We start from the raw sequence: 17,606 nt of genomic DNA, 5'->3' as shown, positions 1-17,606 counted from the left end.
TTTTGGCTATGTTTAATCGAATGACCTGTAAATGTGAAAAAAAAAAAAAAAAAAAAACATTTCCATTGCTGTTTTGCGAAATATTCCTTTATTGAATTGCCTGAAAAACCACCTCATGCAAGCGTAAAAACTTTTTTGCGATATATGGGAGATTCCGTTTGGCGTATTTTCAGTTCACAATTTCAATTTGCACAATTTCAAGGTAATGGAAACACAGCTACTGTTGGCCCCTTCAGAGTTCCTGCTTCCGGTGCGAATGCAACCAGGAAAAAACGTCCAGAAAGGGAAATTGGTTCTCTAGGAACCACCATAGAACTAACTAAGTTGCGAAAGCCCCTTTTAGATAAAAATGGTTTGTTTTTAGAACTGTTTACTGAAAGGTTCTTTGGGAAACTGAAAATGGTTCTTCTATGGCATCGCTGTAAAACATCTTTTGGGACCTTTATTTTTAAGAATGAAGGGATTTTAGAATATTAAAATGCCCTTCACACTTAGACAAAAAAAAAATATATTTTATGAACTGTTCAGCTTTTGGAAGCTTTATTTTTAAGACTGTACTTGATTTTCACAGGCATCTTAAAGATGGCTTCCGCCAGGATGCCATCATTAGGATGTGATGTCGGTAGGAATTTCATTTGCCATTATTCCATTTTCCACCCATTTATTTTACCCCGTGGTGCCTTAAAACGTCGGTGCTTCTAACCGCCAAGGCAACCAGTTCAGCAAACAACAATGCCAGTAATATTTCTATTTTTTGTTTTTGTTTTCAAACGTGCCAATGCAGTAAATGGAAACTGTACATAAACACATGTAACATAGCAACACGCCAGAACGATGATGTAAACATTCCAGCGTTGGCATGGTTATGTGACTGCATTGGAATAGACGCTCCACAGACGGCGGCGAAGCAGTACTAGACATCGGCCTTTACTAGCCCCTTAAGAGAGGCAAACGTTAGGGCTAATGTTCATTGCTTTGTGATGTCCAGTACTGCTTCGCCTGTGATGAGAACAATATCTTCAAGGTGCTAAAACTGAACCATATTTTGTATATTAAGTTTTAAATGTATAGATTTGTTCTTGTAAAGCCTTACCTTGTACTGATCGACGTATCAGACTGTTCATCCAAAAAAAATTACAGAACACAAATGTCTTGTATATAATGTACAGTAGAAGTATGTTTCTGTTGTTATGTACAGATGAAGATGTTTTTATCTATATTGTTTTGTTTTTGTGATTCGGTGGGAACTGCTTGATGAATATGATATAGACATTACAGTGTTGCTTATGTATAGAATGTTTCTGGTAACCCTGTAATGCTACATTAGCAGTTAGAATAGGCGTCAAATATTGTTTTATTTATTTTCTGTTTTAAACTCTCCTCGGCACTGAAATATTAGAGGACGAGGTCTTTTTTCGGGTTTAAAACATTGGTTTTTCACCTCATTGTAAGACGTTTGCACATTTTGTTGTCAATTCGACATAAATATGTTTTAGTAAAATGGTGTAAATAAGTTACTTTATGTTCAAGCAGGATTGTGAAAAGAACAGGTTCAAAGCTCAAATGGACAACTACGGTTAATGAATACAAATTCAACAATCAAAATGCAGTTCCTCAATTCCAGACTATGCAATTTAAAAAATGTATATTTTGATTTTGATTTACTTCAAAGTAGGCATTAAATATGGCATTGGATTTAAATGTTCTCTATCTTTAAGTTTAGAGTATTTCTGGTTTGTTTTCTTTATTTTACTTCGACATATGTTGGACAGTTATGCCAAGTGCATTGAATAATTTCTTTTTTAAGGGTTTATGAGCACGACTGGTGAAACGGTTACTGTTTAGAAGAACGCAGAAACTCAAACAGTAAAGCTGAATTTTATTAAATTGGTTAAGCTTTATATTTACATGCAGATTTCCTTATTACCCAAGTCGTATCCTTTTACATTGAAGCTATTCAGTGTAAAATGCAATGCAAGCTAAGCTGTCATGTATATTTTCAGCTTCAGTATAGTGTTATAAAAACCAGCTGTCACTTCTGATGACATCTGTAGGGTGGCAAACCAAAGTTGTTTCAGAAATACCCTTTCAGCTTATAAATATTACCTTTGCTGTAATATTTCAGATTTCTGATCCTGTCAAACACAAGAGCGTATTCTTTGGTATCCAAACAGTACAAATAGTGAAGCTGCTTTGAGAAGGAATGTCACTTTTATTTTCATCCCACATATGATTTATTCACATGGAAATAGAAACTTGTTATACAATATAATATATATATATATATATATATGCTGAAAAGCAGAGTGCAATATATTTTACCAATACTGATGGTCTAAAGGTACATTTGTTATGCGTATGTTCATTTACGATAAACTTTTATGGTTTATTCATGTCTCACAGTAAGTTTTGAGTGTATAATAGAAACTGAATATTATGTTTGTCATAAAACAGATTGACTTCAAAGTATAAAATAGTTTGATGGGACAAAAGAACAGCACAATAAGAGGTTCCTGCGATTAGATTTGGAAATGCATTCATATAAATTCATGTTGAGATTCTTCTTGATGAATGTTTATTTATAGATTGATTTAGTTTTTCGACCAACAGGAGTGTGATGTACTGTAGTGCATGAACGATTTCATGGTAGCCTTTAAATGATATTGGGACTTGCATAAAGAATAAGTTGTATTTGTAAAATCTAAATAACGTCAAGCAGAACTACAGGTTATGTTTGGATATTGAATATAAAGTGTTTTAGCTCTCTTATGGCCTCAAACGATTATTCAGGTTCTTTGGTGAGACGTGGATTGTCGCTTTTCACGTTTTCACCGAGTAAAATCTCAACATGCGTCATGATGTAATATACAAGACTTTTATTTCATGCAACACGTGTAATTCACACAACGTAGTCGTTCCGAGCAGGAGTCTGAATTGTCTGAGGTCAAAGTGTGTGCTGTGTAAAGGACATCTCTGTTGTATGTATTAACGAATCTTAGATTTTGCTATATGCATCCTTGTGGAATGTGAAATTGAATGTTTTGTGTGTTTATGTATCAGTCTGTACTGAAAGCGAAGCACATCTGAACTCCGAACCGGCTGGTTAAACATGCAGGGAATGTTACTTGATTAAATTGTGTTTTCGTTTGTTGTTTGTTGTTTGTTGCATTTTATTTGCTTTTGGATCACCCAAAAATTAAATATGCCAAAAATGTCCTTCCCCCTCAGGCCATTCAAGATTCAGAAGAGTTTGTTTCATCATCAGATTTGAAGAAATGATTCATTACATCACTTGCTCACCAACGGATCCTTTGCAGTGGATGGGTACCGTCAGAATGTCTAAACAGCTGATGAAAACATCCACAAGTAATCCACACCACTCCAATCTATCAATTAACATCTTGTGTTTCTAAGAAACAAATCCATCATTAGGATGTTTTAACTTGAAACTGTCACTTCAGGCTAAAATATGAGTTCATAATAAAACTTCCTCCAGTGTTAAAGTCCATCCCCTGTTGTTTCTCACATTAAAATCCACCCACATACAGTATGTCACAAAAGTGAGTACACTCCTCACATTTCAGCGACCATTTTAGTATATCTTCTCAAGTGAAAATACTATAGAAATGAAACTTGGAAATATTTTAATGTAGTCAATGTCCAGCTTGTGTAGCAGTATACATTTACTGTCCTCTGAAAATAACTCAACATACAGCCATTATTGTCGGAATAGCTGGCAACAAAAGTGAGTACACCCTAAGTGAAAATAGCAGTATGTTGTTTATCCATGCAAAGCCACATGTCCTATTCATCATGTTTGTTTTCGTCTGCTTGACAGGACCATACAAACTTGTGTATCTTGCATTAGAGCAGTTCAAATTTAGTGCTTCAAGCACAATCTCTCATGACCACTGGATGTTCAACATGGCATCTCATGGCAAAGAACTCTCTGAGGATTTGAGAATTAGAATTGTTGCTCTCCACAAAGATGGCCAAATCTATTAGAGGTTCAGTAACACCCTGAAACCGAGTTACACTACAGTGATCAGGGTCAAACAGAGGTTTTCCAAGATGGGTTCCATTCAAAACCATACTTGGAAGAGTCGATCAATGAAGTTGAGCACTCGTTTTGTGCGTCAGGTGCAGAAGGTGCCGCACACTGCAACAAGTCAGTTTGCATAGGTGTCGTCCCAGAAGGAAGCCTCATCTGAAGCTGGCTCACAAGAAAACCTGCAAAACAGTTTGCTGAAGACAACCTGTCCAAGAGCATGAATTACTGGAACCATGTCCTGTGGTCTGATGAGGCTATAAGATAAACTTGTTTGGCTCAGATGGTGTCCAGCATGTGTGGAGATGCCCTGGTGAGGAGTACCAAGAAAATTGTGTCTTGCCTACAGTCAGGCATGGTGGTGGTAGCATCATGGTCTGGGGCTGCAGGAGCTGCTGTTCATTGAGGGAAACATGGATTCCATTATGTACTGTACATTCTAAAGCAGAACATGATGCCTTCCCTCCAGAAACTAGGCCAACATGATAACGATCCCAAACCAGTGTTGTTTTCGTCAACGATGACGATGACGAAATCATTTCGTTGACGCCACTTTTTTTCATGACGATAACGAGACGATGACGAGATAAAAATGGCTCGTTGATGACTAAAACATGACGAGACGTGTGTGAGTTTTCGTTGACGAGACGAGAATAGACGAAAATGTTAGTGGGTGGTCCGTCAGACGTTTAAAATGCATGACATTTCCGCTTATTGTGCATGCCAATTAAAGGTTGTATCAGCGATTTCTAGCCTAAAACATGAAGTGTCAATTTCAGCTGACCTTTCTTCACGATCCGCTCGCTGCCTGCCCCATAAATTGTCTGTGAAAAAAACGCGTCTCTCTGGTCAGCCTAGGGTCCGAGATATGCCAAAAAAACAATCGGCGCTATCAACTATTCCACAGATAAACAAACAGTGTTCCAACCAATCAGCGTCAGGGGTTTGGTGTTGTGGACTTTCCTACTGGTGCTGGGATGTGAGGGAGGCGGAGCGAAAGTCCACAACACCAAACCCCTGACTTAAAAAGTATCTGCCGCTATGGCAAGCCGTTTTAGCATTAAATACTCTTTGCTATACTAGTATGGCAAGCCGTTTTAGCATTCCATCCTTGTTTGTCTTTTATGTTCTAAAACATTCCTTCATTATTGTAATTATTGGTGAAAATGGTCGATCCGGAAGTTCACATTGTGTTGAACTATAGATCTGCTATTTTCAGAACTTATAAGTGACACTACCCAACAGCAAAATACTTACTGACCTACATTAATTTGTTAAAAGACTATTTTTTTTCCCTTTTTTTGACTAAAACTAGACTAAAACCTTTTTGACTTTTCGTCGACTAAAACTAGACTAAAACCTTTTTGACTTTTCGTCGACTAAAATTGGACTAAAACTATCACATATAGAAGTGACTAAAATTTGACTAAAACTAAGAAGCATTTTAGTCCAAAAGACTAAAACTAAGACTAAATCTAAGATGGTTGTCAAAAACAACACTGTCCCAAACACACCACCAAGATGACAACTACCTTGCTTGAGGAAGCTGAAGGTGAAGGTGACGGGGTGGCCAAGTATGTCTCCAGACCTGAACCCTATTAAGCACCTAATGGGCAGTGCCAGATAACAATACTGTTATACAAAATATTAACACTTTGGACAAGTTCACTTAGGGTGTACTCACTTTTGTTGCCAGCTATTTTGACAATAATGGCTGTATGTTGAGTTATTTTCAGAGTACATCAAATCTATACTGCTATACAAGCTGCACATTGACTATTTTAAAATATATCCAAGTTTCATTTCTATAGTATTGTCCCTTGAGAAGATATTCTAAAATGGTTGCTGAAATGTGAGGTGTCTGTTTTGGTTTGTAACTGGTGCTTGATCCGTGCAGATTTCTCTCCTGATTCAGACCAGACAACCGTTTAATGGAGAGAGCAAGTTTTGAAGCAATGATTTTAAGTAAAAATGTCTTAATGATTGATTTGTTTCTTGCAAACATGCAACTTTTGACTTTTCAAGATTTTAGCTGATGGACTGGACGGCACCCATTCACTGCAGAGTGCTGTAATGCTGCATTTCTCCAAATCTGGATGGCCTGAGGGTGAGTACATTTTTAGCAAATCTTCATTTTTTTTTTTTACTTCAACTATTCCTTGAAGTTAAATATTTTAAGATAAATTATGGGTTCAAAACAAGTTCAACTATGGACAGGGTTGTCAGTCACCACAGAAAATGATTTAATCTCATCTTTCCGTTTGTAAAAACAACAGTACATTTACAATGGAAGTCAGTGTAGAGAGTAAACGCAGAGTTGTGCAACATTTTATTTTTTAGCGCCAATAATGTTATTTAAGATGTAGTGTAAAAGTTAGTTACTGGGGTTACTGGCTTCACATGGTCCGAAGATGAAATGTTGATTATAGCTTTGCACAGACCAGGTTAGTAAGCAATTTTCTCAGACATTGTGGCTGCAATATATATTTGTTTTAGTGCAATGCCTCATTGACTTCCATTGTAAGTGCATTACTGTACACATAATACCAAGCTAACAAAATTATGTTCTAAGAATGTTTTGCTAATGTTCCCATTCATTTATTTCTTAATATTCTCTGAGCATTCAAAACGTCCAGTTTTGTAAAATACAGATTAACATTCTATTTTATTATTTTGCAAACATTATGGAAAGCATTTAAAATATCCAACTCAAATGCTTCAGAAGTTTGTTCCATAAATGTTTTTGTGCAACATTTTGAGGATCAACCTCTATTAATGTTGCTGTTTATAGCGTTGAGAGAACCTTGCCAAAACATTCCGAGAACGTTCCATGTTAACTGAGTACTTGTTTGCTGTGAATTAAAATCATTTTCTGATGCTGTCAGTAGAACTGGTTTTGAACGTGGAACATGAAAATGTAATGTTTTTGTTTGTTAGCTTGTTAGTCTATTTCTCACCACTAAAAGTATAAATACTAGAGAGAAACCATTTATCACTTTTGTGAGACCAAATATAACTTGCAACAAACCTTGTATTTATTTATTACCATTTATTAATAAAGCAGTGCAGGGCGACCCCAAGTTAAAATACCTACAGGAGACATCTGACGTACGACCGCGGTTGATTTCTCAGTAAGGGGTGATTGTATTTACCCATAAATGTGTTTTAAGGATATTCTATTACTTGAAAGGTAGTTTAGCAGTTAGTTGTCTGGTCAGGGTTTATATTCTAAAGTATGTGTTTGAAACGTTTGGTAGTTTCTGTTTTTAGAGAAAAGGCTGTTTTTTACTTGTCAGACTGATTATAGTTTATTTTTGACTGGATCTATGGATTGTATTAATGTAATTGCGTTTATCCGAATGTTAAAAATGGATTCAAGAAATCTAGGTATAAATTTATTTTTTAATTTCGTGTGGCGTGTTGTCTGAACATGTACGGAATCTGAAAATGTATATTATTCTTTAGATATGACTGTTTCGATTTGGCTGTATCTTTGATATGAAAAATCGTCTGTGTTTCAGTAGCTTTTACGATTTTATATTTAAAAAAAAAAAAAAGAGAGAGAAGCCCAAAAAAGAATTATTAGAAAAACAACAATTGTCTGTGTAATTTTGCATGGGTGTGCCATAGTTGATGATTTAACAGCATAAAGGGTATTTTGAAGATTCGGGTATATTACCATTTATTATTTTAGTGACTTTTGTTCTTATTTTGTCTGGTGTCTTTGTAATTCAGAGGATTTATCATTTCATCATGTCAGATTGTGAATGGTTTTCTGTGGTCTCGTCTCATAAAGAGAAAGTATCTGATTTCATGAGGCTGCTCTTCAACAATCACCAGCAAAAAATCAACGTCTTTGTTTAGTTACTGTTTTCAATTTGACGCAGGTTTTTGATTCTGAAATAGAAATAGTTGAAGTTTTAGTTTTGTTTTGCAATATTGCTACATCTCAGTCTTAACCTCAAACTGTATTTTAATGGACTAACATCAGCCGGCCGCTACACACCGTGTGTACAGGGCAGATCAGGGTAAATAGCAGCGTAGTTCATGTGGTTTATTTTGTAACTTACAGAAATACAGTTGTCTCCACAGGCATAAGTGAAGACATACAGTTATTTTGTTAATTTTTTACACTGTTTATGGATTTGGGGAATGTGCCAGGTTTTCAATTTAGACACATGCCATTATGAGTTCAAATATCTTTATGTCTGTTCTGTTGTTGGAAATTTTATGCAACATCTAAAGTTTTGTTATGAAGATGATACAAAGCTTATATGTATTGTACAGATTCCACAGATGAACAAGATACAAATGTACACATGGACAGATGCTTAAATTTTGTATCTTTGTCATTTTAATACAATAAAATGTGACGGAAAACATTTAGACTCATTTTTTTCATTTGTTTCCTGAACAATACAGTTTCAAAATCTAGTCTAAATACAAGAGAAACCATCATTCAATGGCCATTTAGTATAGTCACATTAGTTTCATTATCACCAAATGTATTATAGAATTAATGCAAGTTTAAATACTGCAATATCTACCTTATTTATCGCAGAATTAAGCAATTTTCTGTTAAAGTGTGAGAGCTCCAATTCATACTAATAACTAAAAGTAGGCCTATAATAAAGTACAGTAAACTGTAAAAATATTTGCACTACAAACCAGTGAATTTATGATTGATAAATTAAAATAATATGGTAAAAGATAGTCAAGCCTGAAATTATTCATACCCCTGGCAAATCCTGACTTAAAGTTACTTTTATTCAACCAGCAAGGTTTTTTTTTACCGGCAACGACACAGGCTTCTCCCAAAAGATAAATACAAAGATAATACAAGAGGCATCATTGTGTAAAAAAATATCACTCATCTTTTATTTACATTTGAACAAAAAGTGGCATGTCCAAAATTATTCATACCCTTCTCAATAATCAATAGAAAAGCCTTTATTGGCTATTACAGCAATCAAACTCTTCCTATAATTGCTGAGCAGCTTTTTGCATGTCTCCACTGGTATTTTTGCCCATTCATCTTTAGCGATGAGCTCCAACTCTTTCAGGTTCGAGGGTCTCCTTGCCATTACCCTGATCTTTAGCTCCCTCCACAGATTCTCAATTGGATTTAAGTCAGGACTCTGTCTGGGCCACTGCAAAATGCTTTTGTCTGCTAACCACTCCTTTTGGGTCGTTGTCATGCTGAAATGTCCACTGGTGCCCAAGGCCAAGTTTCTCTGCAGACTGCCTGATGTTGTTGTTGAGAATTTTGATGTATTGCTCCTTTTTCATGGTGCCGTTTACTATGATTAGGCTCCCTGGTCCACCGGCTGAAAAACAACCCCCGAAACATTAGGTTCCCACCACCATGTTTGACAGTGGGGATGGTGTTCTTAGGGTTGAAGGCTTCTCATTTTTTACGCCAAATGAAGGCTACATCATTGTGGCTAAACAATTCCATTTTTGTTTCATTTGACCATAAAACAGAAGACCAGAAGTCTTCTTCTTTGTCCAGATGAGCATTTGCAAAGGCAAAGCGAGCTTTTGTGTGCCTTATCTGGAGAAGTGGTGTCCTCCTTGGTCTGCGTCCGTGGAACCCAGCGGTGTTCAGTGTCCGTTGGACTGTCTGCCTTGAGATGTTGCCACCAGCAGAGCCCAGATTCATCAGGATGGCCTTGGTGCTGATCCTTGGATTCTTCTTTACCTCTCTCACTATCCTCCTGGCCAGCACAGGTGTCACTTTTGGCTTCTGACCACGTCCTCTGAGATTTTTCACAGTGCGGAGCGTCTTGTATTTTTTAATAATACTTTGCACTGTAGCCACTGGAACTTTTCAAAAACATTTAGATATGGTCTTATAACCCTTTCCTGACTTGTGAGCAGCCACAATGCGCAGCCGCAGGTCCTCAATGAGCTCCTTTGTCTTAGCCATGACTGTCCACAAACCAACAGCAGAGAGCTTTTGTTTTTCATCTGTTGAGTTGATTAAAACAGCTGTTCCCAATGAATCAGGGTAATTAGGATGCTTTAGAACAGCTTGGACTATTTGGAATGGTATAGAACTTTGGATTTTCCCATAGACTGTGACAGTTTGCAAAGGGTATGAATAATTTTGGACATGCCACTTTTTGTTCAAATGTAAATAAAAGCTGAGATTTTTTTTTTTTTTTTTTTTTTTTTTTTTCACAATGATGCCTCTTGTACATCAAATTATCTTTTAGGAGAAGCCTGTGTAATTTCCGGTGAAAAAATAATAATAATAAACTTGCTGGTTGAATAAAAGAAACTTTAAGTCAGAATTTGCCAGGGGTATGAATAATTTCGGGCTTGACTGTACCTGTTTGCAATATCAAGCAGCATAACGAGCTGTTTCGTTTCACTAAAATACATTGATGAAACCGCAAGTCTCACATTCACATTGCAAAATGGCAGTACCCGATCTTAGGTTATAATTAAAGGATTAGTTCACTTCCAGAAGAAAAATTTACAGATAATGTGCTCACCCCGTTGTCATCCAAGATGCTCCAGTCTTTCTTTCTTCAGTTGTAAAGAAATATATAAAATATCAGGATAGTGGACTTAAAGGTTGTATCAGCGATTTCTAGCCTAAAACATAAAGTGTCAATTTCAGCTGTTGTGGACTTTCCTACTGGTGCAGGGATGTGAGGGAGGCGGAGCGAAAGTCCACAACACCAATCCCCTGACGCTGATTGGTTGGAACACTGTTTATCTGTGGAAAGGTTGGTAGTGCCGATTGTTTTTTTGGCATATCTCGGACCCTAGGCTGACCAGAGAGACGCGTTTTTTTCACAGACAATTTATGGGGCAGGCAGCGAGCGGATCGTGATGAAAGGTCAGCTGAAATTGACACTTTATGTTTCAGGCTAGAAATCGCTGATACAACTGTAACCCTTATTTTCTGCTTTGAATGCTCCAGTCTCTTCCGCGTGGATAACATAAATAAAACACGGGTTACCAGGGTGATAATTCTCGTTTCTTTCTTTAATCAGAAGCATCGGCATTACAGCATGAACAGCCGAACTCGCACAACTCGCTTCCACTTCTTCTCTCCCTTTCCCTAAGCACGCACTGCCTTAAAGGGGCAGGGGCACAAAATATCTTTCGGACTAACATATATAAAACTTTGCATTAGACACATGAAAATGCATGAAAAACCTTTGTAAACAGATTCATTCACATTTCTTCTTATTCCTTTTTTTTTTTTAAACTATGAATTGACAAAATAAAATAAAACAATGAATTCAACATAAGGTTACACAACCTTTAAGACACTAGTCAACAAATTTGAACGTGCTCCCTTTAAACCAAGGCCATAGGTTGTATATATTATAAAAATGACTGATCGTTTCGCTAAAAAAAAACTTCTTTCTCAGCTGGGATTGTTTGAAGCTGCATTTAAACTGCAGTTTGGAAGTTCAAACTCGGGGGCACCACTGAAGTCCACTTTCCTGAAATGTTTTCCTCAAAAAACAAAATAATAAAAAAAAAAAATTTCTTTACAACTGAAGAAAGAAAGACTGGAGCATCTTGGATGACAGTGGTGCCCCCGAGTTTGAACTTCCAAACTGCAGTTTAAATGCAGCTTCAAACAATCCCAGCTGAGAAAGAAGGTTTTTTTTAGCGAAACGATCAGTCATTTTTATAATATATATATATATACTATCAATATATATAAATCAATAAATTATATACTTTTTAACCTCAACGCTCGTTTTGTCTAGCACTGCCATGCTGAGGGTAGTCGAAACAGTTCCCTTTTCTCTCTCCTTCTGTTCCCAGTATCCCCATCAGATTCCATTCCCTTCCTGCCTCCTGAACCCTATCTTGGAGCACACCTCGTGTGATGCACAGTGTAAAATAACATGGTTCAGTGTTTTTTGTAACCCCACAGTTTTCACAATTGACTTCAAAATGGTCCTACATCGCTGTTTTTGTAAAGAGCGTTTGACCTTTTTTGCATGTCCACTTTGTAAACACTGGGTTGGTACTTCTGCAGTTTGGTAGGACGATTTTAATGTTGGAGGAGAAAATGGGAGATGGGAGTTTTTCGATATACCCTAACTGTATTGACCCGGATTACATAAAGTATGCATGCGCATGGCAGTGTTAGATAAAACGAGCGTTTGAGGTTAAAAAGTATATTATTTTTATTTATTTTTTTTAGAAAATGGCCCTTCTTCCTTAGCTGGGATCGTTTAGAATCATTTGAAGCTGCATTTAAACTGCATTTTGGACATTTAAACTCGGGGGAACCATTGAAATCTTCTATATGTAGAAAATTCCTGAAAATTCCTTTTAGGTGGAAGAGGTGGAAAGTGCTCAATAGTGTTAATAAATTACAAAAAAATTATTCAAACACATGCTTTTATTGCATTAAAATTGTTTTATCTTAGTTTACTGCAATAAAAGTAATGTTACTGTCTGAATTAAAGTCAATCGGTCTGTATAACTATTTTCATTGGAAGTTGCTTATCAATGCCTTTAGATGGCGCTGAAGTATTTGAGACCTATTTCTATAGAAACAAGTTTTGTGAAAAACAAAATAACTTTAAACAAAATAATTGTTAATAAAGGTAATTTTTACAAATGTGCAGGTTTTTCTGAGCATTTATTTGTGTGTGCAAATGACAGCTGTAAACATAATGTTGATAATGTAAGTCAGCAAAACCAAAATACTATTAAAATCTGTCTGAAGGTAGTTTTAGTTCCACTGAACAGGTGCACCATTTCCTCTTTCACCAAATGAATACCAGACACAGACATGCAAAAAAAAACTTAAAGGGCTCATGTTAAAAAAAAAAAAAAAAAAAAAAAAATATATATATATATATATATATGATTTAAAATGATTTTGTATTTTTAACATTTTTTTACTGAGCTTCACAGTTTAAAGCATATATATAGCATATTAAAATATATTTTGCACAGATTTTTTTATGTGATGCCATATTGGATTCCTGATATAAGCCCTTTAACTACATACTGTTCAGTGCTGTTTTAATATGCATGTAAAATACTGTAGTAAACATCATTTTCAAGTCTGAATCACACATTAAATTCATCTGCAGCAAGCAGACTTTTTGGTCACAGATGGCTCTTTTGCAATAGTGGCCCCGACCGTAAACCCCTGCCAGTCGTCTCGGCTGTGTATTTTGCCTCGCTGGTAGATGTTATATATGCCTTTGGTCAGAGTCTCAAACGCCTCACTGACATTAATGTTCTCTTTTGTGGACACCTCAATATAAGCCACCATGTTGAGTTTTTTAGCCACAGCTTCTCCTTCGCTCTTCCTGACCTGTCGTCCCACGGCTAGATCAGATTTGTGACCCACGAGCAGGAAGAACATTGGGTTCGGTTTCACGTAGTCCAGGACTTCCTGATGCCAGCTGCCCACACGGTCAAACGTCTGTCGCTGCGAGACATCAAACATCAGGATGCAGCCCACGGAGTTCCTCATGTAAGACTTGCATATGGACCTGCAGAAAAAAAAGTCAAAGTCATGCTCTTTGAAAAACTGAGTCTGCACAATTCAGCACTTAAGATCAATTAAAATAAATAAAACAGACATGTTATAAAAGTTGTAATTCCTAAAATGATATTTCAGCAAGAGCTGTAAAGATCAGAAGGTTTTTAATTTCCTTTATTTACAAGGTAAGGTGTTTAAAGTGATTGAAGTAGCCTACTTGAATTTGAATTAGATGCCTGGATGCTTTCAACTTCAGTGCTAAAACTATTTTAAATATAGTGAATTCAACTACAAACTCTATCATAATGCGCAATGTTTCTATCTAACATGTATTTTGAGGTGCAGCTTGTCAAATTAATGGTTTCACTAGTTAGCAGTAAACCGGTTTCCTGACCTGAATATTCGTAAATTTGTGATGTTATCTTTAGAATGCAAATATTTTATTTGTAAATATCATGCTGTTTTCGCTTATTTCAGTTAATGTCATAAAACTAGCCAGCTAAGCCAGAAGTAGTACCAGACTGACCGTGTCGTATAAACAGCTGAAGAGGAACAGACAAACCGAATCAATTGTCATTTATGCTGGAACCTGATTTGATTCAGATCGGTACTTCAGATCGTGAATTATTTGATTCAGAACGATACTTAGGATCGCAAATAATTTTTTTAGATTGGAGCTTTGGATCAGAAACCATTTGATTTCAATTGGTATTTCGGATCACAAATCATTTGATTCGGATCATTACTTCGGAGTGCAAATCATTTGATTCAGATCGAAACTTTGGATCACAAATCTTTTGATTCAGATCGGTACTCCGGATCGTGAATCATTTGATTCAGATCTGTACATGGGATCACAAATCATTTGATTCAGATCGGAACTTTGAAAGGTGAATCATTTGATTCAGATCGGAACTTCGGATCGCAAATAATTTGATTCAGATCGGAACTTTGAAATGCAAATGATATGATTCAGATCGGAACTTTGAAATGCAAATGATATGATTCAGACCGGAACTTTGAAACACGAATCATTTGATTCAGATTGGAACTTTGGATCGGAAATTATTTGATTCAGATCGGAATATTGAAATGCAAATGATTTGATTCAGATCGGAACTTTGAAACGCGAATCATTTGATTTAGATCGGAACTTCGGATCGCAAATGATTTGATTCAGATCGGAACTTTGAAATGCAAATATTTGATTCAGATCAGAACTTTGAAATGCAAATGATTTGATTCAGATCGGAACTTTGAAATGCAAATGATTTGATTCAGATCGGAACTTTGAAATGCAAATGATTTGATTCAGATCGGAACTTTGAAATGCAAATGATTTGATTCAGATCGGAACTTTGAAATGCAAATGATTTGATTCAGATCGGAACTTTGAAATACAAATGATTTGATTCAGATCGGAACTTTGAAATACAAATGATTTGATTCAGATCGGAACTTTGAAATGCAAATGATTTGATTCAGATCGGAACTTTGAAATACAAATGATTTGATTCAGATCGGAACTTTGAAACGCGAATCATTTGATTCAGATCGGAACTTTGGATCGCAAATGATTTGATTCAGATCGGAATATTGAAATGCAAATGATTTGATTCAGATCGGAACTTTGAAACGCGAATCATTTGATTCAGATCAGAACTTCGGATCGCAAATCATTTGATTCAGATCAGAACTTAGGATCACAAATCATTTGATTCAGATCGGAACTTTGAAACGCAAGTGATTTGATTCAGATCAGAACTTCGGATCGCAAATCATTTGATTCAGATCGGAACTTTGAAACGCGAATCATTTGATTCAGATCAGAACTTTGAAATGCAAATCATTTGATTCAGATCGGAACTTCGGATCGCAAATCAGTTAATTCAGATCGGAACTTTGAAACGAGAGTCATTTAGATTGGAATTTTTGAGAGCGGGTTCGACAATCCTTTGATTCAGATAACAGTCCATTTGAAACGTTATGTGCTTAATTTCTCTTTTTGTTCTTGACATGATTACATAGTTTTGTTATATTAGTCTATTTTTATTTACCTGTTTTATCTTTTTTAAAATCTGAAAGATAAGACAGTGTTTGATAAATGAGATCCAAAGTCCTGGAATTTCATTTTACAGTATCTGTTCAAACCCATTTAAAAATAATAAGAATAATGATAAAAATTAAAATTAAAACAAAAATATTTATATTATAATTAAAATAGTGAAATATGTTTAAATGAGTGAAATATATTATATAATATTTAAAATAGTTAAAATGTGAAAGGTAACACAAAATCATCAGACCAGTTTTGGCCAATAGAAAAGTTAAAGAACTGCATTAAAATTAAAACATTTAAAACATCTGTGACAACTTGACCTGACTTGATTTATAAGATATATAAATTTCATCCAGAGAGCAGTTCAACCTTTAATTTATGATATTATAATGACTTCTGTCTTATCATTGTGTTCTATTGTGTACCCAAAAATGCTGATACTGAAATTGAACTTTGGAGGACAAAAAAGTTTTGAATTATGATTTTAAAAAGCCTTGGCTTCCCTTATAATTCATCTGTAGTCTGTTGTCCCTCTTCTATAATATATAATCAGCAGGTTTTGAATTCAAACTTGTTGTAAAAAGAGAGACATTACAATAAAATAACATCAGTAAGCATCAGTGTAAACTCGTGTATTAGGTTTCATTGACAAAAACTCACCTAAATCTCTCCTGTCCTGCAGTGTCCCACAGAAGCAGTTTGATCACAACATTAGGGTCAAGGTTCATGTTATGCACCTTAAAATCGATTCCCAATGGCGACTGGCGGGATTCATCAAATGTTCCTTCAGTGAAGCGATGCAGAAGAGATGATTTCCCTACAGCAGAGTCTCCGAGAATGACTATCCCGAATCTGAAGTTCCACGGCACTTCCATCGTGTGCGGCTTTGTTACAAGCTCTGTCAGTGTCTTCAAAGTCTTTTCTATAGGCCTTTCCCTCTGGTGACTGAACAAACAGGTTGAAAAGTACAAAGAGGGAGAGGTTTGCAGAATAACGATGCATACACACCTATTTCATAACAATAGGTGCCTGTGAAAATGGGGCAATGCAAACAACCGAAATCTTTTACTGTCGCATAATGAGAAACAGTATATCTGTGAGAGGACGCGATATGTGCTGCAGAATGTTGTGAAATATGATATGCAACACTATACTGTCAAAGCTTTCATAAGACAAATGCTGCAGGATATTAGTTTGAATCTAAGTTCAATTAGTGTTTGATCACCACACTAATACTAATATGAATGGTAATGGTGATGCTTAACACCACTTTTATAAACAGCAGTATTATAATTAATTAAGTATATTGTTTGTGGCTGCTCCTGACCTTTTGTGAACTTTCCCCTCAGGCTCTGATCTCAAAATAGAAGGAATTGCAGAAGAAAACGGTGTTTGGGAGAACCGGTTTGAACTGTTGGCAATGCTTTCTTAAAACTAGTTAATGGTGTTTTCCTCTGATAAAATATGACAACAGATGTGTTAGAAAGGTTTTAATTATACTAATACTTCAGCTAGTGATTTGCAGTAGCTACTGCAGAAGGTTTTTAGTTTTAATAATAAAATAAAATAAAAATCATATATTCTCAAATTAATAGTAGTTCACCACAAAATGAAATGTTTTGTATAATATGCTGGTTTTTAATTTATTTAATGTTAATAAATAAATATAAATAAAAAAAAGATTAAAAAATAATTGAAAAAAAATTGAAAAAAAAAAACATAAAATAAAATAAATTTTAAATAAAATAAAAATGAAATAAATAAAAACATATTAAAATATCATAAAGCAGTTTGTCTTTAAAAGTAGTTCACCCAAATAATAAAATAAAATAAATTCATATATACCCAAAAATGCAGTATGTCTTTAATAGTAGTTCACCTAAAAGAATGAAAATTCTTGTATAATATGCTGCAGAAGGTTTTTAATGTCAAATAATCAATAAAAAAAAAAATAAAAAAAAAATTAAAATAAATGTATAAAATAAACAATAATATACTGTAGAAGTTTTGTAATG

The 17,606-nt window shown here is 35.3% G+C and overlaps 1 protein-coding gene across 1 annotated transcript; it reads right to left on the bottom strand.

The window, feature by feature from the left end:
• Nucleotides 1-12,612: 12,612 nt before the first annotated feature.
• Nucleotides 12,613-16,466, bottom strand: LOC141296377 (ras-related protein Rab-39A-like). Its single transcript, XM_073827626.1, has 2 exons — nucleotides 16,252-16,466; nucleotides 12,613-13,542 (listed from the first exon to the last, which is right to left on the bottom strand). The coding sequence occupies exons 1-2, from the start codon at nucleotides 16,464-16,466 to the stop codon at nucleotides 13,125-13,127; spliced, it is 633 nt and encodes a 210-aa protein (XP_073683727.1). The 3' UTR covers nucleotides 12,613-13,124.
• Between the last annotated feature and the right edge of the window lie 1,140 nt (nucleotides 16,467-17,606).

This window comes from Garra rufa, chromosome 21 (genome assembly GCF_049309525.1).
Source record: "Garra rufa chromosome 21, GarRuf1.0, whole genome shotgun sequence".
NCBI lineage: Eukaryota > Metazoa > Chordata > Actinopteri > Cypriniformes > Cyprinidae > Garra > Garra rufa.
This window is presented reverse-complemented; position numbering and strand designations above follow the sequence as displayed.